The sequence below is a fragment of the Mastomys coucha genome, unplaced genomic scaffold, assembly GCF_008632895.1.
Source record: "Mastomys coucha isolate ucsf_1 unplaced genomic scaffold, UCSF_Mcou_1 pScaffold4, whole genome shotgun sequence".
Classification (NCBI taxonomy): Eukaryota; Metazoa; Chordata; class Mammalia; order Rodentia; family Muridae; genus Mastomys; species Mastomys coucha.
Genome location: NW_022196910.1, coordinates 48,353,396 through 48,375,896, shown reverse-complemented (window position 1 = coordinate 48,375,896; position 22,501 = coordinate 48,353,396). Strand labels below are relative to the sequence as shown.

Genomic DNA, 22,501 nt, shown 5'->3' with positions numbered 1-22,501 from the left:
TCAATAAGTACAGCCAGATCTAGTTCAGGTAAAAACTTGTGGAGTTTGGCAAAGAATTTATGACTCTCATGTCCTGGAGCTTTCTATTAAAAATGTTTCCTCTAGAAACACTGGAGGGGAAAAGGAAGAAAACCATTAGGGGATACAAAGAAGGCAGCCAGGAAGCAGCACTCTTTGTGTGGGCGTGGTACATCTTACACATTTCCACTCTCTAGGACTTCTGTGCCCTTTCTGTGTTTCAGGTGGATACGAGCCCCCACTCACCAACGTCTTCACGATGCAGTGGTTCCTCACGTTGTTTGCCACGTGCCTCCCGAACCACACGGTTCTGAAGATCTGGGACTCAGTGTTCTTTGAAGGTTCAGAGATCATCCTGAGGGTGTCGCTGGCTATCTGGGCAAAGCTGGGAGAGTGAGTGATTGTCTCTTCTGTCCGCTGCTGTTAGCTGCCTTTGGGCTCCTCAGAGCAAAGTGTGAGACAGCAGGCTACGAGCTGGGGTGAACTGTGGCCCCCACAAACCGCAGCTGGCTCCTTGGTTTCTCTGGGAGAAAGGGAATCTGTTCAGAAACTGACCAGCAAACTTCTTCCAGGCTCCTCTCCTCTGTATCTGGCCTCTTCCTCAGCAGAGGCTTTGGGTCCACACCTGTGGAAGAGGAAAGGGGACTTAGAGAAGAAACTGCTGTATTTGGGAAGAAATAGAGAGGTTTGCTGGTGCATACTGCAGTTGAGATCATTTCGTTTTCTTCTTTCTTTGAGGTTGAGTATTATCCAGTGTAGGCTCGCTTTGAGTCACTAGAAAGTGGAGGATGACCTTTACCTCATGACCTCCCAGCTACTCCCTCCCAAGAGCTGGGACTATATGTGTACATCACCACACTTGGCTCTTATTATTTATGAATCTTTATTATTTACTTTGTTCTGACTTTAGATCTGTGATAAAATTAAATGAGAGTTCCCTGCACAAAGTGTATCTATGCCTGTACGGTCGGTAGGAGAAGGTGTACCTGTGCCTGTACAGTCGGTAGGAGAAGGTGTACCTGTGCCCGTACAGTCATAGTACAATATAAGATGCTTCCTTTCTATCATGAGGAATCACCAAGATGTTAAAATCTGGTTCTGCCAGAACATAAAACCAACCAAAATTTACTTCCTGTCCCTGGTAGTAGCGGGTGAGAAAAATGGCATGTCTCTGCTCATTTATAGTCAACTTAAGAAGTGGGGAGATTTCCAGTGAATAACTTGAGTAGGTAGCCATGACAACTAACTAACAAGCCATTGGCAGTGTTTTAAATGTTTGTAAAATTACACTGGTTCAAGTGTGTAATTTTCATACACGTTCATATGCATGGGTGCCATGGCTTGTGTATGTCGGGTAGGAGACAATGTGCAGTAGTTGGTTCTTTTCTTCTACCATCCGGCTTCTGAGGATGGAGTTCAAGTTGTCAGGCTTGGCAGCAGGCTCCTTTTTCCACTGAGCCATCTTGCCTGCTCCATTTTAAAAGTTTTTAGCTAGCCTTTTTATTTATAACTTGTTTGTGGAATGCAGTTTTTAAACAGGAGAGATCCGGCAGCTATCAATTCGTAGGTTTAAGAACTCATCAATGTATGTATTTGTAAGTGTCACACAGCTGTCATCTTTTACTGGATGGTGGTTTCCAGACAGATGAGTCAGGAAGTCCGCGTCTGTGAGGCTTTTGGTGCAGTTTCCTTGCCTTTCCTGTTTCTCCCAGGATGCTCTGCTCTCCGCACTCTCCGGTGTAGGCTTTCTGAGTGTGCTGCCCACAACTGCATAACTGTCTATAGCATTCGAGGAGGTGTGTACCGTATGATGGGTCAGTGCTAGCCGCTTCCTGTTAGTCCTCAGTGATGAGGCAGGAGCAGAAGGGGGTCCTACTCCTCCCCTCTGCTCACTTCCTGTCACACCAGAATTTATTCCTAGGCAGTAGCGGGATTTCGCCAGTAGCACTGGTGAAATCATTGCTTTAGTAAGAGCCGGCACTCATGGAGTGCTCCAAGTGGGCAGCATGTGTGCTCTGCATATATGCTCTGCGTGTGTGCTCTGTGTGTGTGCTGGGCATGTGTGCTCTGTGTGTGTGTGCTGGGCATGTGTGCTCTGCATGTGTTCTCTCTGTGCGTGCTGTGCATGTGTGCTATGCATGTGTGCTGTGCATGTGGCTGTGCATGTGTGCTCTTCATGAGTGCTGTGCATGAGTGCTCTTCATGAGTGCTCTGTACGAGTGCTCTGCATGTGTGTTCTCATGCAGAGCACTCTGCATGAGTATGTGTTAGCTCATTAACGCTTTCCATCATCCTACATGGGTTGTTCTTTTACCATCTTCATTTTATTATTTATTTATTATATCATTTATTATATTTACACATGTGTATGTCTGTGTATGAGTATGTGTGCATGCATACATACATGTGTATGTGTTTGAGTGTATGTGTATGAGTGTGTATATGAGTGTATGTATGTCTATGAGTGTGTATATGTATGAGTGTGTATGTATATATATGAGTGTGCACATATATGTGTATGTATGAGTGTATATGTATGTGAGTGTATATGTCTTGTGTGTGTGCAGATGCTCAGGGATGTCAGACAGGGTGCTAGAATCTCTTAGATCTGGAATTATGGCAGTTGTGGGTCACTTGAGATAGGTCATGGGGACTGAATTCAGAAAGCACTTTTAACTGCTGAGCCACCACCTTCCTTTTACTGCCACTGTAGCTGAAGCACAGAGTTCAATGAGCTGCCTGAAATCACTAGTTTAGTAAGTGAGAAACACTGTGCTGAACCAGGGCGTCCTGGCTCTAGAATTTATGCTTTTCATTATGCAAATCCCCTGCTCAGAAATGGCTCTTGTTTATGAATTATAAATGTTTCAGGGACTTTGCTCAGGATAATTATACAGCTATTCAGCTTGCGGCTTGTGAGGAGCAAGGAGAGGCCACCAGCATCCATCTAGTGCAGACAGTGCCTGTCATTACGTTAGGCAGTTTGAGTATATTATCTCATTTGGTTCTCTCAATAACCCCACAGAGCAGAGGAGATTGTCCCTCCCTGTCTTTTCAAGTGAGAAAATTATCGGAGGAGGTTAATTAACTCGTTCACAGTCACGCAGCTAATGAGAAGCAGAGCTGGGACTTGTGCCTGGAGCTTTGGACTCCAGTGCCTGTAAAGCTTCCCCACAGATGTAACGCTTGGAAGACATCCACCATGCGTAGGTAGCCTCAGGTCTGAATAACTGGACAGCACTGTGCCTTATACTGTCTGTGGGGCCCCTCTGGTTACCTTTCTCCCTTCCACTCAGCAGAACCATTTTGTATTCTTGACCAGCTCATTTCCTTTCCTTTTATCTGTCTTTCTCTTATGACTCCCACGTTGGCACACTCCCTCACTACCTCACATTGTCTTCCTAACTGTGCCCAAACATGCCAAGCCACCTCTAAACCAACCTTGCCAAGGGCCACTCCCTGTTAAAAACCTCTGGGTCACTTGTGTCCTGAAGAAGCTCAGAAGGGCCGATAGGGTCTTTGCAATCTGCTGTCCCCAACTCTTGGCCTTGACTCTCAAAGGCTCCCTCTGGCTGTGCAATGACTTCCCTTCCATGAATGTCAGTTGGTCTCACTCAGTAGCAAGAGGTTCCCCAGACAGGCCTGCCGTCTTCTATATCAGGTCTTTCAATGCTTCTTCTAGAGCATTAAACAAACAAACAAACAACAAAAACAAAACACCACATTTATTGTGTACTCCCTGCATATATGCCTGCATGCCAGAAGAGGGCACCAGATCCCATTACAGATGGTTGTGAGCCACCATGTGGGTTGGTGTCCATTGAACTCTAAACCTCCGAGCCATCTCTTCAGCCACACACAGAGCATTTTTTAAAAAGCATATCTTAAGTATTTTCCCTCTCTTTTACCCCATGGTGAGAGTAGCCATTTCTCCTCATGTCCACCTGCCCTGCTGCATATTGTAATGCAACTTTCTCACTGTATTTCACTTTCTTGTTTACACAGTGGTCAGGGGTAGTGGGGGACTTGAGCCTGGGATCTTCCCATTACATTTGTGTTTTGAAAGACTGCATGGAAATTGCCCAACATTAGTGACCATCAAAACAAGCCTTATGGTTGGTAGGCAAACAGGATTGTCTAACTACAAAAACCTTTGTGACAGCTCAGTCAGAAGCATTTTATGTTATCCCTCTTCCTCTTTAGAAGGTGGATTAAAAACTCAGCAGTGCCATAGGTTCCCAGGTGACAGCTGCTTTCCTGAGGAATCAGCGCAGCCTGTGGAGACAGTCTGTAGACAGGATGTAACGTTCCCCGTAGTCTGCTTAGCTTACTGTGGTTTGGATTTAGTCTATTCACAGCATCTCTGCAGATTAAATCCAAGTAATTATTTCTACAGGGGGTCATTGCTTCCAGTTCCCAATTTTGTGGTTCTGATTTCTGGTCACTGGTGTGTGTTTTGATGCACAGAGCGTACCTCATGGGAAGAATAAACACACCCTTTGGGGCTGTGAGGTAATGTGAACCATGCAGAGGAGATGGGAACTCATTCCATAATGACTACCTCAAAATCACATCTGCTGTTGGTTTTGTTTTGTCTTTGTATTTTTTTAATTAGTTCTTTTTGTGTTTCCCTGGTTGGTCTCAAACTCTTATGCTCTAATGATCCTCCTGCGTCAGCCTTCCTAGTCGTTGGTACAACAGGAATGGATGAGCATGACCACCTTGCCCTTGGTAATTTTGGTCTTTGCTCCACAGCAGACTGTACTGTGAGAGTGACCCAGGACTTTACTGATGTTAAGAGGCAGCCTTTGGACCCATTATGCAGCATGAACACCCCCATTGAGGCCTTTTTTTGCTCTTTTTTTTTTCTCATCTAGGCAGATAGAATGTTGTGAAACAGCAGATGAATTCTACGGCACCATGGGGCGTCTTACCCAGGAGATGCTGGAGCATGATCTCCTGCAGAGCCATGAACTCATGCAGGTGAGTGGCAGCCTGGGCAGTCTGGGATGGGAAGCCCAGGACCAAGGAATGACAATTGATGTTGTTCTGAGACCTGGCCTTGGGGAAACATATAAGCCAGTCTTCTGACTTAGCTTTTCCAGTAGCCAAGAGTCTACTTATAAAATTTTGTAGCCATCCAGTAGCCAAGGACAAACTGGGTTTACCTGAAAGGGGGGCTATAAATGAAAGAGGTGGGGGGGCAAGAGAAGAATTAAGCCAAGACAAGGTTCTGATCAAGGCTCCAAGTATGTTCAGTACTGTGTTTATATAGGGAAAGCCCACAGAACCCATCCTTTGTTTTGCAAAGCAAGGTCAGCTGGCAGTCTACTCTTCTAAGTTCCTGTAGGAACTTGCACATGCAACCAAGGCAGATGACCCCACCAAGCCATGGGCATAATTCAATAAGAACCTTTGTCACAAGAAAAAGGAGGAAATGAATGGGATTTACTGCCTAAAATATGCTTAGGTATAAGGTGAAAAAAAAATCATCAGTGCTTATTGTGAATCCAAGTCTGAGATTTAAAGACATCTTTATTTGTTGTTTGGTGTGTGTGAGTGCAGACATGGGCATACCATGCCATCATTGTGGAGGCCAGAGGGCAATTCCCAAGAGTTGTTTCTCTCCTTCCACTGAGAGTTGCAAGCTTGTCAGGCTAGTGTGGCAAGCCCCTTACCTGCCAAACCATGCTGCTGGCCCTACTTCTGAGACTTTTGAAGGGTAACTTATGGCTGAAGTGTTTATAAGGGGAAAGAGTTACTAGGTTTGGAATGGAGATTAACCTTGGTTTAGGTTCCTTCAACTGATGGTACTGTGTGGTAACTACAAGTGCCAACGTGAGAGGCAGGAGGGGTTTGGTTATCTTTTTGGCAAGTTTTGTCATTAGGTTCTGGGACACCATTTTATCCTCCTCATTCCCTTCCAGTCCCTTTGGTCCCTTCTAATTCCTTCCATCTTCCCTTTTTTGTCCCAGATCAGTCGTGGATTGCATCCAAAGCTACCCTTGGGATTCGTTTTCTTTTTTTTTCTTGGCTATTTCTTCTTTCTCTTGGTTTCACCTTCAAGTTGGGTGTCTTGCCTGTGGCCATTTTGGGGACTGGGATTCAGCCAATGGACTATAAGACTTAGGCACCAATGTAGAAATGAGCATCACCCCTCTACTCACACCTGGTACCCCAGCTCCTTCTTAGGAACTCCTGCTCCTGGCCGAACCTGTCAGATTTACTGGGAACACTGAGAGTCTGATGTAACTTTCATGGGCATTTATATCTGAATGTCAGTGCTCTGTCAAATCTCAACCCTCTCCCCTTTCTTCCTGTTTCAAAAGAGGAAATGTCTGGTCTGACAGCTGGCTTCTGATTCTAGCCTTTATCACACATCCTGGTCATTCTGATTTTAGCCCTCCTTTTTAAAAAAATTTATTTATTTTACCTATATGAGTACATGGTAGCTGTCTTTGGATACACAAGAAGAGGGCGTCAGATCCCATTACAGATGGTTGTGAGTCACCATTTTGTTGCTGGGAATTGATCTCAGGACCTCTGGAAGAGCAGTCAGTGCTCTTAACCACTGAGACATCTCTCTTATTCATCTTAATTATAAGTGTCTTTTATTGAGATTGTTCTGTAGTCCTGTTCCATACCCGAAATTTCCCATGCACAAAATCCTTTAAATCCTACAAAACTGCTAGAATCATGTGCTCAAAGCAGGATCTGGAGAGAGACAAGCCCTTCTTTCTCACCTATTGAACGCCAAGGGCTTCTCATAGCCTACAGAACTCATCTCATGCTCTTGATGCTCCTCATTTCGGGTAGAGTGGCTGACCGTTCCTTTTGTACCCTGTCCTTGTCATGTTGGATCAAACTGTTTTCCACACTTGAACCATTGCCTGGAAACATTCCCCCTCAAGTCTGCTGCCCTCTTGACCAGCCCTGCTTCTCTTGACCCCACACGTCTTCCCCCAGGAACCCTCTGTGCTTCATGAAGTTCCCCTCATCATCTCAGAGAACAGTGTTCACTTCATGCTTTCCTTTGTACCTCACACGAGAGCTTCGACCTCATTCTATTGTGGCCGTCTTATTTCCTGGTAACGTTGCAAGTTCCTTGAGGACATGGCCTGTGCTTAGCATTTTGTTCTTAAGGAAAGTTGCTCAGAGAATGCTGCCTGTGCCCTGGACTGCTGGCTGCCCAACCCTACCTGCCCTTGGAAGTTGGGGTGAGGTGGCGCAGAGTCAATGACACAGATTCTGGAAGCAGGTGAGAAACACTACAGCAAGCTCATCTGAGCAAGCTCCTTTAATACCCTCCACCCACACCCATTGGTCCCAAGAAAGCATCTCTTCTAAACAGCAGTTCTTGATTGGCTGGCATTGTCTGCACCAGTAATACTTGGTCTCTCAGGCAGTTCTCAATTAGGTCCTCCTGCAAGAGATGCTTTTGCACCTGTGCAGTCCCTTGCATTTACATAGAGGTTGTCCCGCTGTTCCTGCTACAGGAGAGTTTATTAATTCATGAAACAAACGTTTATTGAGAGTCCATGTTTTTTTTTTTCTTCATTTTCTGTCAGTATTTGCTGAGTTAACAATGCTCATTGATGATGACTCTCTCATGGTCTCTGAGCTGACGCAGTCTACACTTTGCTGTCAGAGTTCTCATCCTCTTCTAGCTTTGATGGTTGTTATATTGTCCTATGGATGGGAACCTTCTCTCTGAGAATTTTCTCCTGGGGAGCTGGGTCTAGGTAATATCCACTTCTCACGGTGTTCCGATGAAAAAGCAAAGTTTGAGCCTGCCAAAGTTCACCTCAGCAAACCAGTGAGTTTATAAGGCAAGTTACAGAGCATGGTTGGGGGGTATGGGTAGAGCATAGGTGACCTGAAAGCAGCATCTCTGGAAGGTCTACACCCAGCATGGCTGCATAGACAGAATTCCCTCCTACTCATTCCTCCCCTGTACACCCAACCCTTCCCAAAGACTCTGAGGCCACATGTAATTAGGTCAGCACACACCTGGTTGGGAAGGGTGGCTGGATGCTAAGCCAGGGTCTTATGGCCCTCCCTGCCCTCTCCTTCTATGATGGTCAACAATCCCAGCTGTGATGATCTATTATCAGTAGGACCAGCTAAACTCCAGAAGATGGTGGCAACTTTGATTGGAAGATAGTGATGCACCGCAGTGAATGTTACTTTTGTTGTTGTTGTTGTTGTTGTTGAGACAGGCCTGTATGTTGTGGGAAATATTTAAAAAATGAACTGCCAAGTTCCCATGCTCCATCCAGCTACTCTCTGCCCACTAACTCTCCAGAGGGGCTGGAGCTACCGAGTTCCCTTCACTGCCATGTCAGCCCCACACAGTGACTGTCCACCCCACACAACACTCAGCAACCTGGTAGAAACAAAACTCTAGAAGCTTATAATTAACAAGTCAGATTTAAGTATCAATAAATTCTCAATTCACAAGATGCCCACACAATATTTTCAGAGCCAATTGATAATGATACAAGCAGCCCACTTAGATCAGACAAGTTATCCAAATTATTCTATCCCTATATGGTATTCATAACTACCTGTGGCTATTTAAAACCAAGTGGGATTGACTCGGTTGGGTTTGACTATGATACTTATCACAGCAACAGAGAGGCAAACAAAGGGAAGTATGTGTTGAAGGCACCAGTGCAGAAGTGATGGACAGCTAGCTGGTCCCTGTTAGAGTTAACTTTTCCTATTGCTGTGACAGATACTGCAAAAAAGCAACGTAAGAGAAAGCTTCCTGTGCGTCAGAGTTTAGAAGGCACATTGTGGCCAGGCAGGCAGAGTTCATGGTGGTGGCAAGACACAGCTGGAGTTCCTCACATTTGGGAAAACCACTGAACAGAGACAAGGGTGTCTGGCCTCAGTGAGGGCTTTTTGTTTTGTTTTGTTTTGTTTTTGTTTTTTTTTTTGTTTTTTTTCAGTTTAGGATTCCAGCTCCCGAATAGTGATGTTTATATTCAGGGTAGACTTTCCTTCCTCAGATAAATACTCTCTAAAAACATTCTTGTGGACATGTCCAGAGATGTGTCTCATAAGTGATTTTAAATCCAGCCAAATTGACATTGAAGATGACCAAGTCTACCTACCCCCTTGCTAACTTGAAAACCAAATGTAATTACTTTGTATCTTAGCAGTGGCCAGGGAGCAGCAGAACCCAGAGGGCAGAGCTGATGCTCTTGGGTGAGGGGTGGCCTTCAGGGATTGGGATGTGGGAGACTGCAGCCAGTGCAGGAGCCTGGGCTCTGTCTCTCAGTCAGAGGCTATGCTTCCTGGGTCCCTTTGGCTCTCTGCTAAGGGAGAAACAGGAGCTGTCCATCTAAAAGATTTTCAAGGGCAGGAGGAAATGGCCTGAGTTGTGTTTTCTGTTTGGAAAGCTGTGAAGCATAGATTTGGAAAGTTTGACCCGACACCAGGAAGACCTGTGGGGAGGCCATGGAGGGTGAGGACTGGAATGGGACAGAGATGTCATGCACAAAGTGAAACCTACTAGGTGAGGTCGTGGACATGGTATGGGGTGAAGGAGAAAAATGGGGAGATGTGAGCAACCCTGAGTTCCTGGCTTACGAGAAAGCAGTGTTTATGAGGGAGGAAAGTGGGTTTGTTTCCAGACAGCCCTGTGGGCTTCCCTGTCCCTTCTCTGTGGTCCTCTGCGCTGCTCCCCAGCTGGCTCGCTCTCTTACTCACACCATAATTCTGTCCTTGCCCAGGCCTCTATGGGCTGCAGTCCTGCTGATGCTCTGTCAGGACAGTTGCACTAGTCCACCTGTGTTCTCTGCCTCTTTTCTGTTAACTCAGCCCTTAGTGATGGCACCTCCTCTGGGGGTGCATCTCTGGTACTAAAAAATGTTCAGCAATTGATTTTCTATCAGCAGACTACTGGGTATTGTTTGCAATTTTGTGAAGTGGGTGAACCTTCTAAGAAAGACATAGGCTCTTGAATGAAAGGGATCTTGTGTTGTGTTCTCTATAGTGATCAGGATGTGCTAAGCATGGAGTTGGTTGCTTAGGGAGACAGAGTCATAGAACATTGGGTTGGAAGGAGATTGCTTTCAAAGCAAACCCTGTGTGAGAAACATCTCAGAAATGTATTCAGTGCAGATGTTGGCCAGTGGGTGTTTCTGATGCAGCTGGTTCTAGACCACTTAGAAAAACACTGGCTTGAAAGAAGCCCAGGATGTAATTCTCTTATATCCTAGAGAGGAAACTAGGGGCTGGAATGTGAGCAGTTTGCTAACTGCTTGTTTGTTTAGTAGCTGACCCAGGACTGAGACCCGTGTCCCTAATAAATGCTTTTCCTGACAACCCTATACCTTATTCTAAAGATGTCTTTCTAACAGTGAAGTCCTTAGAAGAATAAGCCACCTATCAGTTCACAGAGAGTTTAAATGTGGCCAGAAGGAAGGAAAGCTGTGCCGGAGTTTGAGCTTGTAACTAGTCATTGACTTAAAAAGAAATGACTTTTTAATCCCGCCTTCTGAGAACTTAGAGGGAAAACTGTAGGCTCTGGATGGTCTGCAAGACTCACAAGCAGTGCTCCTCCTGTCATGTGAGGGAAGATGAACTAGGCCTAATTTTATGCCTTACTCCTCCTCCATGTTTCTCATAAAACACATCAATAATGGAAAAGGAAACATAATTTCTTTTCAGCAGGGACTAAAGATAAACATCTATTTAAATACACACTAGTAGTTCAGAGAGGAAAGAGACGAGGTTTTCCTTGGCATCAACTAGAGAAATGGCAAATGCCCTCCCAAGCCACTTTCTGTTTGTTATTCGCTCTTTTTCATGTGAACTACATGAGCTGGCTGAGTAGAAGGCCTTTATTTCTGAGCTGAAGAGGAGGCAAAGGATTCTCCCGTTTGGAATTTTTCTAGTGCTTTCTAAACACTACACAAACAAAGAGACTGGGCCGTGCCTCTCTTCCCCGCATAGACCACATTACTTTCCATTAATTCTGCAATGGCCACTAGTATACACTTTAAAATTTTTATTATGTATGTGTTTATTTATTGTGTATGTCTCTCTGTCTTTCTGTTTGTCTGTCTCTCTCTATGTGTATATGTGTGCATGTCTGTGTATTAGCTGATATACATGTGCCACAGTGCATATGTAGAGGTCAGAGGAAACTTGCCAGAGTCGGTTCTCTCCTTCTGCCAAGTGGGTCCTGGGGATTGAACTCAAGCTTAGTGGTAAGCACTTTTACTGGCAGAGCTATCTTTCCAGCCCTTCTGATTTTCCTTAATCCATAGTATTAGATGGGTGATTGAAGTGTGCCAGTGAAGTAAGGTATCTGGATCGACACGGTAGATTCCAGACAGTATCTGTGGTAAATTCCTTAAGGACCATGGAAGGAGGATTATTACAAGGGCCGTAGGTGTTTTGAACACCTCACCTTGTTTGGGAATGGTGAATTAATCTGGAGGTACCTGTCACATGCCATAGAACAGGCTCAGCACACTAACCACTCTACTCAACCCCCCTAACCCCAGCCACAGATTGGAAATGTCAAGGATGTCGATGCTTGTTCAATAGAAGGACAATGTTTGATCAATTAGTTCTGTCAAAAACTGAAGCCATCTGCCCAGCACAGCACTGTATACCCATAGCTGGAAGCATTCAGTCAGTGCCTTTGAGGCCATCTGTTGGTGACGCTCCAGAGGGCTTCCTCTGGGATGAGGAGGGGCATGGAGCTAAATTATGTATCAATTCTGTCCTAAGATTCTATTACTGTACTGCATGAAGACTCTAAGAGGGTTAGTGAAAGGCCTCACTTGGAATCTGTTGTAATCTATAACTTGGATGCTGGAGTGTTCCATGTATCCAGGGCTCTGGGTAAAGAACCAGGCATGCTCATGCTCATGGGACAAATGTGCTTTCAGACATGTGAGACCTTCACACACATTGTCCACGTGAAGATTGTGGGTGAGCTTATTTCAGGGTGCAAATGGCTGCTTTGAGGTACTAACCAGAAATAAACAGCAGAGGAAGGAGGGAGCAAGGGAGCCACAGCCTGCCAGGGAGCCGCAAACCCAGCAGACTCCCTGTTCTTTTTGGTCAGGCACTTTCCTGTTAGTGGTTCTGATTATGCATGATTGGAGCACAGCCACCTGCCCCGGGCAGGATGGGGGCAGGTTGAGAGCATCAAGTAGCTACTGTTCATCCAAAGCTGGAACAGGGGGCACCGCAATTCCTGATTAGGAAACTGACTAAAGTAAAACATGGGCAACTCCTCAGCCAGTGTCCAAGTTTTTAGTCTTTAGTGAAACATCTAGATTAATCTTTAAAAAAAATTTGAAATTGTTAACCCCAGTAATCACATTTTTAAGGGGAAAATCTTTTTTTTATCCTTTTTATTGGTTCTTTGTGAATTTCACAGCATTCACCCCAATCCCACTCATCTCTCTACCTTGTACCCACCCTCTATCCTTGCAACCTTCCTCTTAAAAAAAAATCTCATTGTGAAAGCTGTAGTCAAAGTGTGTCCCACAGTATATCCTTTTGTCCACACTTCTTTGCTTGCGAATCGGCTTCTGCCACACCATCAATACTGGACCCTCACTGGGACCCCTCTTGGGACTCCTTTTGGATAACCTGTTGTTGCTCTATGCCATGCAGAGTGTGTAGTTTTGGATCTGTAGGACTGCCCCTTCACAAGTTCCAGCAATTTATTGATTGGGTAGATGTTGGGGTGGGCCAACTCAAAGCCCTGGATCTGGGCCCGAGAGGTGTCTGAGCTGGTCATCCCACCAGCTCTCCCACACCCACAGCACCAGGGTGAGCTTTCCAGTGCTGCCCCAGCTAGCTCAGTCAATGCTGCAAGCCAATAAGGGGCAGAGCCAGGCCATCTGTGCTCATACCAGAGGAGGAGCTGGGCTAACCTGAGAGCGGACAGATCTAGTTCTCCCATGCTATGACCCCATGATCCAGGGGTCAGTTCTCTAGCAGGGGGGTAGGAGAAGGGAGGGCATCTCTCCCTCATCCACTCCACTGCATGGCAGACAAGTTGCAAGGCCAGCTTTCTCAGGGCTGGCTCACCCTTGTTCCCACCACCAGGGAACTCAGCTCTACTGTGCTGCTCAGGCAAAACGCAGGGTCCGCTCTCCCAGCTGCTGCAGTGGGTGAGGGGCAGAGCCAGCTCTCCCACTCTTCTGACCCCAGAGCCAGCTCTCCTGCTTGCTGCAGGTATGTTTGTGTGTGTGTGTATGTGTGTGTGTGTGTGTGTGTGTGTGCATATGTGTGTGTGTGTGTGCGTGTTCGCACGTGTGTGCCCGTGTGTGTTGGGGGGAATCTTTTAAGGCAAAATATAAATGATGTGAATCTCTTAACTGTTTGAATCAAGTTCTTCAGTTGTTAAAGGCAAAACTGTACATAATTGACATGGTCAGGTGATTCTTGACTCAGTCCTGGGATGGCATTTGGTGTGTGTGGTATCAGCTACAGTTGACTCTACTCCTCCCTGACTGACATCTGAGAGGAGGAACTTCCTTAGGTCCAAAGTTAGGGTGCCAAGAATATATCTCCACACTTTCAAAAGAGCATGAGGAGCAAAGAGAGAATTCTGCACTGGGAATGAGCCCACTGGCTACCTTTGTGAGATCAAACATGACAATCCACTATTAATATAATTATATAAAGCACTTCAGGCATGTAGTATGTTAAGCATGTATCACAAAATCTACACTAACACCGTCCAGGTTAAGAATCCAAGCACTGACACGTGCACACTCCATGCACACCCCATGCACACTTCCCTGGTTTTAACTACCCACCTCCTGCTGGAGGGAATTGTCACCCTGGGTTTCACACCCCACATTTTCCAGACTAAGAATGGAAGCCCAGAATGGCTGGGGACTGATCATCTCACATACCATGCTAATGAGAAGCAGCCTTCTGTCTCTTCTTTTTCTTATTCGGGTGTGGGGAGAGTTGTGTAGTGTTGCTAAATTTATATTGCATCTCAGCCTTGTGGCTCATCATGGATGGAGCGTATGGGAGGTGCACCCTTAAAAACAATGTTGGTGTGCCCCATAGGCTATGTAGCTTTGCACAATAAGAATAAAGCATGGAAGAGAAGGGACAGTTGCCTATGGTTGCTTGTTTGAGACCTTGAACTGGTATATAAAGGTATATAAAGTATACAGGTGGACAGCATGAAGTTCACAGTCGGAGGGACAGATGCATCAAAACTGCAGTGAACTGTCCATAGAGTTATCAAATGATGAAGAGACCCAGCTGAACCAGTCACACACTGTTCAGAGCCCTCTCCTTCCTTCCCATGCATCCCCTCAGCCCCAGAGGTCTGGCTGAAATGGAAAAACCACTTAAAAGTAGTTTCCTTGGAAAGGGCCATCAGCAGATATAGTCTAAATAGATTCATTCAATTATGTTTATTTTATAAGGGTGAGTCTTTGCCCACTTGAACGTAAGTTCACTGTGCACATGCCTGGGGTCCACGGAGGCCAAAAGGTGGTGTTGGAGCCCCTGGAACTGGGTTACAGGCTGTTGTGAGCTGCTTGTGTGGGTGCTGGGAAAATAGGGAACCTTGTATGACATGTATCTAAAGGTAGTATTATACCATATTTTGAGTATATTTATGTTCTATCTGTAACCCATTACATGAGTCAGATATGGATTTTCTTTTTGTTTCTTTTTTAGACATGAATTTGGTACTCTACATGTTTCAGATTTTAGAGTACTTTGTACAAGGCTTAGAGATAGTAACCTATCTACAGTATTCCTGGGTTTTAGTTTATTTAGACAGGATCTCATGTAGCCTTGCCTGGCCATTAATGCACCACTTAGCCAAGGATGAACTTCTGACATTCTTGTCTCCCTCTTGGGCACTGGTCATGTCCCACCACACTATGTTTATGTGGTACTGGGGACTGAACTCTGGACCTACTAGGCAAGCACTCTCCAGACCAAGCTACATCCCCATCCCTGCCTCACACTTCTGTCTGTCTCCAAAGTAGATGGTGTCTCTCCCAGTGGCCCTGTAAGGAGCAATATCTGTCTCTCTGGCCTCAGCCTACTGGAACTTTTATCACCTTCAATTTGGGACGATGAGGGTCCTTAGTCACCATCTGAGACTTGGTGGGTTTGCTTTTGTTTTCCAGACAGTTTACTCGATGGCCCCGTTCCCTTTTCCGCAGTTGGCAGAGTTGAGGGAAAAGTATACCTACAACATTACGCCATTTCCAGCCACAATTAAGCCCACTTCAGTTTCTGGGTAAGTTTTTTTTTTCTTCTTGATTACATGATGGAAGACTTAATATCTTTTTTTTTTAATTACTTTCCTTTTTTTTTTTTTTTTTTTTTTACAGTCCAGTCATTGTCCCCCTCCTGGTCTACCCTCCCACAGTTCCTCATCCCATTCCTCCTTCCCCCTGTCTCCAAGAGGATGCTCCTTCTCTTCCTCCCCCTCCACTAAACCTCCCCACTCCCTGGGGCCTCAAGTCTCCAAAGGGTTAGGTATGGAAAGACTTAATATTTCAATACTTGTTATTGTAAGTTAATATTTATTAAGCCCTCAAATATATGCAAACTAACTTGGTACTTAAAAATCTGAATGACTCCTTTCCAAAGGTTTATAGACAGATTCAAGAGAGCTCTTCAAAGTATGCTTTCCAAACAAATTGGGACATGAACTGAAGGAAAACATAACAAACCTGCAGCTCATTTAAAGATGTAAAATACTTAAGATCTCAGAAATTTAAACAGTGTGAAACTTGTGTACCAATTAGTGAATGAGCTGATTTGGAATACTCTTTACAAAAGGTAAGAAGCCCCCAACACACACATGCACACATGTGCACTCACATAGACAAGTATATAGAGGATCTAGGATGGGAAAATACAGAGAAAATCAGTGGCCATGACCCAGTGAAATAGGAAAGAGCCGGACCTCACACCACATATCTGGATGAATTCCATTTGGATTAAAATGTTAAGTGGCAAATAAATAAATAAATAAATAAAGATAGAAAAAGAAATACTTAAAAGAAAATGTGAAGTATCCCCTCTTCCCCATCCCTTCTCTCCCTCTCAACCCCCCCTCCCCCTTCCCCTTCCCCCATTTCTTTGGAGTGGAGGAAGACTCAGTAACTGACTAAACAGTTCAGAAATGGAGGGAAAAGTATTAGATTTAAATACATTAAAATAATGTCTTTTTAAAAAAGATTTATTTTTTATTTATTTTATGTGTATGAGTACACTATAGCTGTATAGATGCCCCGCTTGCTCAGGCACAATTTACTGCAGCTGTCTTCAGATGCACCAGAAGAGGGCATCTGATCTCATTACGGGTGGTTGTGAGCCACCATGTGGTTGCTGGGATCCGAACTCAGGACCTTGGAAGAGCAGTCAATGCTCTTACCTGCTGAGCCATCTCGCCAGCCCTAAAATAATTTCTTACACGATCTAAACCAGAAAAGAACAGATCCTCTATAGCAGACTCAAAAACATTTGCAGAAATACATTTTTTAACTTCTGCAAAATAGAGACTGATCTCTCTAATATATAGACTTCCTAAAAATTAATCAAAGATGGCCACCGTGCTAATCAAAGCATGAGGACAAGCAGGTAGGGCAACCCTATTAGCACTAGAAGAAATGCAGCTTAAAACAATAGATCCTCTTTTGTATTCTGGCCTGTGTTCACCTGTCCAAGGGGCGTACATCCATATGCTTGGTGATGTCCTCTGTTGGTAAGGCTGTGAAGACACTTTTTTTTTTTTTAAAATGGAGTTCCATTTCATGTGTAACAATGTGCAGTGTTTGAATCAGGTTAAATATTTACCTTCTGATAGCTTTCTAAAAATACATTTTTATTTACTGTCAGGATTTCCTTCATATATATATATATTTGTGTGTGTGTGTGTGTGTGTGTGTGTGTGTGTGTGTGTGTTTTAATCTTATCTACCTCTCCCTCCCTCCTCGAGCTCCCATTGGCAGCCAAAAGTCCCCTCCCAGTGTAATGGCCTCTCTTTTTTGGTCCCTCTCTGAGTTTGGTTTGTGACCATATGCACATGGGTGTGGGGCTAGCCATCTGAGCAATGGCAGCCAGTGACTACATGACAGAAGAAAAATGCCTCTCCGTGCTCCAGCACTCATTAGGGGCCAGTAGTTCCTCGGCATGGGATGGGGACCTCATGAGCTCCTCCTACACCTATGCAGGAATTTGGACTGGCTTGACCTTGTGCAGGGAGCCACAGCTGCTGTGAGCTCATGGATGCAATGGCCACCTCATGTCCAGAGGCCAGCAGCATTTCACAGCACCCCTCCATCCTCCAGCGCCCCTCCCATCCTGCAACTCCCCTTCTATCCTCCAGCGCCCCTCCCATCTTCCAGAGCTCCAGCGCTTAATTTTTTTTTCTGTCCCAATTTGTTCTGTCCCCAAGTTTTGACTTGAACACCCAGAAGTCACTTCTTCTGAGTACTTAGAACAGTTTGGGATTTCCACATTAATTGCTGCCCACAGTAAAATGAACCGTCTCTGACCTTGGTTAAGAATAGCACACATGGCTGGGCGGTGGTGGTGCACACCTTTAATCCTAGCAAGCAGATTTCTGAGTTCGAGGCCAGCCTGGTCTACAAAGTGAGCTCCAGGACAGCCAGGGCTACACAGAGAAACCCTGTCTCAGAAAACCAAAAAAAAAAAAAAAAAAAAAAAAAAAAAAAAAAAAAAGAATAGCACACATCTGTGAGCATAAACATAAACATTTAGAAAGCTTTGACAGTGTGACCACTTAACAAAACGACAGTAGTAGGTCCTCCTGCCCCTCGGGGCCTGTGACCTCCCCAGCCATAGGCTTTGCCTACATTTACAGCAGCAGGCATAACTTCCTTTCTGTAGAGCATGTTTCAAATCCAATCAGAACGTGGTTGGTCGTTCCTGTAACAGTCATGCTGCTTTGGGCATATCTTCCTGACAGTTTGGTGGTGTTGTATGCAAGGTCCTCCACTGGATAAGACTGTGCATGAAGACAGATACGCTTATATATTGTGGATTAGAGGTTATTCAGGCTTGGGGACAATCTGGTAGTGTTTGCCCCAAATACTGATGTGTGTTTCCCTTCACTCAGCAATTCTACATAGAAATTCCCCCCAAGATTTATTTTTGCATATGCAAAACACATTATAATTTTTGTCCTAGGATAAAACTGGAAACCACTTAGGTGGTCATCCTTAGCAGTTCATGAACATGGGCTGTGTAGATTTAATGAAGCTATGAAAAAGATCAAGGGAGCTCTATGTAAAATATTGAAATCTTTTTTTGTGTGATTAAGGGTACAGATATATATAGTCAGATTTATATAAAAATCCAGTTATATCACTTTATCTATACATAGGTAAATAGAGAATATTAAAAAAACTTCTACTAAAGTTAACCTATGGCAATTACATGAGACAAGAACCAGGAAAATGTTGGCAGAGAAGAAGAACGGAAAATTTACAGATCTCTCTCTCTCTCTCTCTCTCTCTCTCTCACTCACTCACACACACACACACACACACACACACACACACGTACACACATACACACGTACACACACGCATACAGAGAGACTCACACACACACATATACCCACACACACCATTTAAGTCCTGTGACTCTATTCCTTTAAAAAAAATTAATATTTTTACTATTTATTTTCCTTCCTTTACGTTTTCCAAGGCGACACAGTAAGGCCAGAGATAGTGATGATGAGAATGGCCCAGATGATGAGGATGCTGTCGCTAGTGCTGTGGGGTGCCTTGGACCACTCAGTGGGCTCCTGGCACCTGAACTGCAGAAGTACCAAAAGCAGATTAAAGGTAAGGAGAGACCTCATTCAGATCTTGATAAGAGTTGGTTCTCTCAAACTGCTAGAATCTACCTGACAAGGTTCCTTTGATTTCTGCAATGCCTTCTATTCCCTTTCTTGTCTGAATTCAGCTTTTAGGTGTTTAGACATGGAATCAATTATTAATGTTCACGTTTTTTTTAAGAGATTTGTTTATTATGTATACAGTCTTATACATACATGTAGCATTTTCATACATTTGTTTCATACATTTCAAAGCTTGTTTTAAAAGATGAGAGAAGAGTATGTATCACAGACATGCACACACACACACACACACACATACAGCAGTGTGAACCCAGCCTTCCCCACTCCCCAGTGGAACTTCTTATAATTTTACAAACTTTATTATAAAAAAGAAAACTTTGGCATAAATAAAAACATACACCAGAATTAACCAGACCCAAAGTGTATACGACTCAATGAATTTCTATACATGAACCCAGTCTTTAACAGGTGAAATCTCAAAATGTAACTCAGTTGGTACTGTGTTTGCCTAGCATGCACAAAGCACGGCCAGTCCTCAGGACACTCTCCCTGTATGTATGTCTGCACACTAGAAGAGGGCATCAGATCCCATTACAGATGGTTGTGAGCCACCATATGCATGCTGGGAATTGAACTCAGGACCACTGGAAGAACAGCCGGTGCTCTTAACCTCTGAGCCATCTCTTCAGCCCCAATGTGAAAGTTTGTTTTTTTTTTAAGAATAATTCATTATTTTGCTATGTATCTTTTTATTGGCCCTTCTTACTTTTAATGATTTACCGATGTTTGTGAATGTACATGTTTGGGTGCCTATGTACGTATGTGTGTGGATACTTGTTTGTATACACACAGAGGCCAGAAGAGGTTGTTAGATCTTTTGGTGCTGGAGTTACAGGTTTTTGTGGGTTGCTGAGCTACATAATGGGTTCTGAGGTCTAAATTCTTTATCATTGCGGAGCAACTGCTCCTAACCACTGACCCATCCATCTCCCAGGCCCAGTGCTAAGGGTTTTTGAGTCTATGGTCTTGGCCTCTGGTCAGTTTTTCTTTCTGTGCAATTATAGACCAGGGTTGACATCACTTCTCATAAATAGTGCTTTTTAGTGATTTTGTTCAACTTATTCATTCTTTGAATTCTCTTCCCTTTAGAGAAGTAATTTTCAGTAACACATGCAGTAAATTTACAAGATGCCCAGATTTTCTCTGGAGATGTTCCTAGCAGATATTAGCTGAGCTGAAATTGCTGTCTTTCATTGGTTCCCAGGCTCAGTTTCATGCAGTGCTTTAGAGAAGTCTGATTTTCTGTTCTCATCTAGGCATCCTGTGAACGTACACACTCACCAGAGCAAGGGTTTCTGGTACTTGGGTGTGATCTTGATTTTACTTAAGGGAAACAGTTTGGCTCATTGTAGATGTCACAGGGTCAGAGACTGTATCAAACAGAACACCCATCCCAGACATTCAGAGAATGCTTGTTAAGTGCGCCAAAGGATCTGCTTCTTGTGGCACAGTGGTCCAAGTCTCATACATTTATAAAAGGTATTGCTTTTTTAAAAAATGTGTGAAAATGTCTACAAATGGTTAATACATTCCTATGCAGACGTGAGGATGCTCATACAATAGCTATTGTGGGACCTCTTGGTACTATATTTTTCTGAGGGCTTTTTAGGAAGTGGTATTGATTTTTAATTGGAGATAGCTGATCCTACGTCTACATCATGAAAAAAGTGCCCACAAAATCAGTGAGCCACAGGGCTCTTTTCAGACCCACAGGCTCACTGGGGAGTGCAGAAGCAAATCAAAGCCAGTACCGGGTAAATCCAGAGGATTGTTTCCTAGTTTAGAATTTCTTGCCGGTTAAGACCAGCTGTAGGGTAGTCGGTTCCCAGTTGCTCAGGTCCCTTCTGCTGACTTTGTTCCTCCCCTGGGTACAGAAGTGACTGAGGGACAGACCCTGAGATCAAACAACATCGCAGAACTGAGCCCAGGAGCCATCAATTCCTGTCGAAGTGAGTACCACGCAGCCTTCAACAGTATGATGATGGAGCGGATGACCACGGACATCAACGCCCTGAAGCGGCAGTACTCTCGAATTAAGAAGAAGCAGCAGCAGCAGCTCCATCAGGTGTACATAAGGGCAGGTAAGGGGATGCTTCCATCAGTGTGAACTCCATCCCAGAGTGTACAGGGACCCTAGGATGGCCTCAGAATTCACATTGCTGTGGCAGATACCCCACATAAGCAAAGCAAAGGATCACTTTGTCTCATAGGATGGCTCACAGTCCATCATGGAGGGGAATGCAAGGTGGTGAGAGGGGCTGTAGGGGGTGGGGGGCAGCAGGAATGGGAAGCAGCTGTCATGCTGCGCCTGCAGTCAGGGAGCAGAGAGAGGTGAGTGCGGGTACTCAGCTCTTTATCTTTCTTCCTTTTTTATTCAGTCCAAGACCCCAAGGGATGAGGCTACTCATGTTCAGGGTGGGCCTTCCTTCCTCAGGGAACCTCTCTAGACATCTCACGAATACGCTCAGAGGTGTCTCCCAGGGGACTCCGAGACTAGTTGACAGTGAAGATTAGCCATCGTAATCACACGCTGGTGTCTGACAGTAGCCTACCTAGAACCTCATTTTCAACTTTATTTTATCAGGATCTAAAGAAGAACAGGACCTTGGGTTCTTCTTAGGTCCCGAGGAGCAGGCTGTGGATGGTATCATATCCTATTTACTGTGTGTGCTTGCCAAGAGGGATTTACAAATGATTAAAATGTTGCTAAGCGATACAATCCTTGGACCTGAGAAATCTTAGAAATTCAAGCCTGTGGGCTGGTGAGAGGACAGAGGGTGGAAGTGTTTTTGCACAGGCCCCATGATCTGAGTTCAGTCCCCAGTCCTACATGGGAATGACTCAGAAAGCTGGTCTTTGGCCTCTGAGTGGATGCTGTGGCCCACATATATCTGCATTTGTGTGAACATGCACATGCAAACAAATAAGCAGGAAGAAATGTAAGCATTTGAAAATGGGATGTGGTCATCTGTACATTCATAAGTTAAGTCAGATAGTAATTTAACAGGTACTGTGACCACGGAAGGTGGGAGATGGAAAAATGAAATCTTATGTCTCACTGATAAGCTAGCTCCAGAGTCTCGGGCCTGTATGAGGAGAGCAACCGTCATTCGGTGAAAACGCTCTTTTCCAAGGATTGTCAAGCTTCTTTTCCTCTTTATAATCCCCCAAATCACAGGGAACAATCCACCTTGTGGTTTAATGTATGCTGATTCAGGGGTGAGTCTCCTGCCCCTAATGAAAATGCTGCCTGTCCAGAGTTCACAAAAAAACATAAATTCAGCATATGACTTCAGAGCATGTGACTGATCTTGGACAAAAACTGAAAAAAAAAAACTTGGAAAAAACACCAGAAAAAAATAGGGAAATCTTGAAGGTTCTTACTCCACTTTGAATCAGTAAAAAAGCAATCATAAAAGAAACTCACGATGACAACGTTTTAGCTTTCAAAACACTGGCCCACACAATTCTTCACTTTGTCCGTCAATCTTCCAGGCAGGGTTAACAGGTTAATGTTTGTCCAGGGTTTGCAGTGATTGTGAGTAGTCACACCAGGGT

General features: G+C 44.5%; 1 protein-coding gene across 3 annotated transcripts in view; it reads left to right on the top strand.

The window, feature by feature from the left end:
* The window catches only part of Tbc1d30 (TBC1 domain family member 30), an 81,234-nt gene that overhangs the window by 56,987 nt on the left and 1,746 nt on the right, over window positions 1-22,501 (top strand). For all 3 annotated transcript variants that reach the window (XM_031349638.1, XM_031349637.1, XM_031349639.1), the window contains 5 exons: window positions 243-411; window positions 4,896-5,001; window positions 15,168-15,280; window positions 18,727-18,866; window positions 20,818-21,024. In XM_031349638.1, the coding sequence (XP_031205498.1) occupies window positions 243-411; window positions 4,896-5,001; window positions 15,168-15,280; window positions 18,727-18,866; window positions 20,818-21,024 (735 nt within the window). The remainder of the gene's footprint in view (window positions 1-242; window positions 412-4,895; window positions 5,002-15,167; window positions 15,281-18,726; window positions 18,867-20,817; window positions 21,025-22,501) is intronic.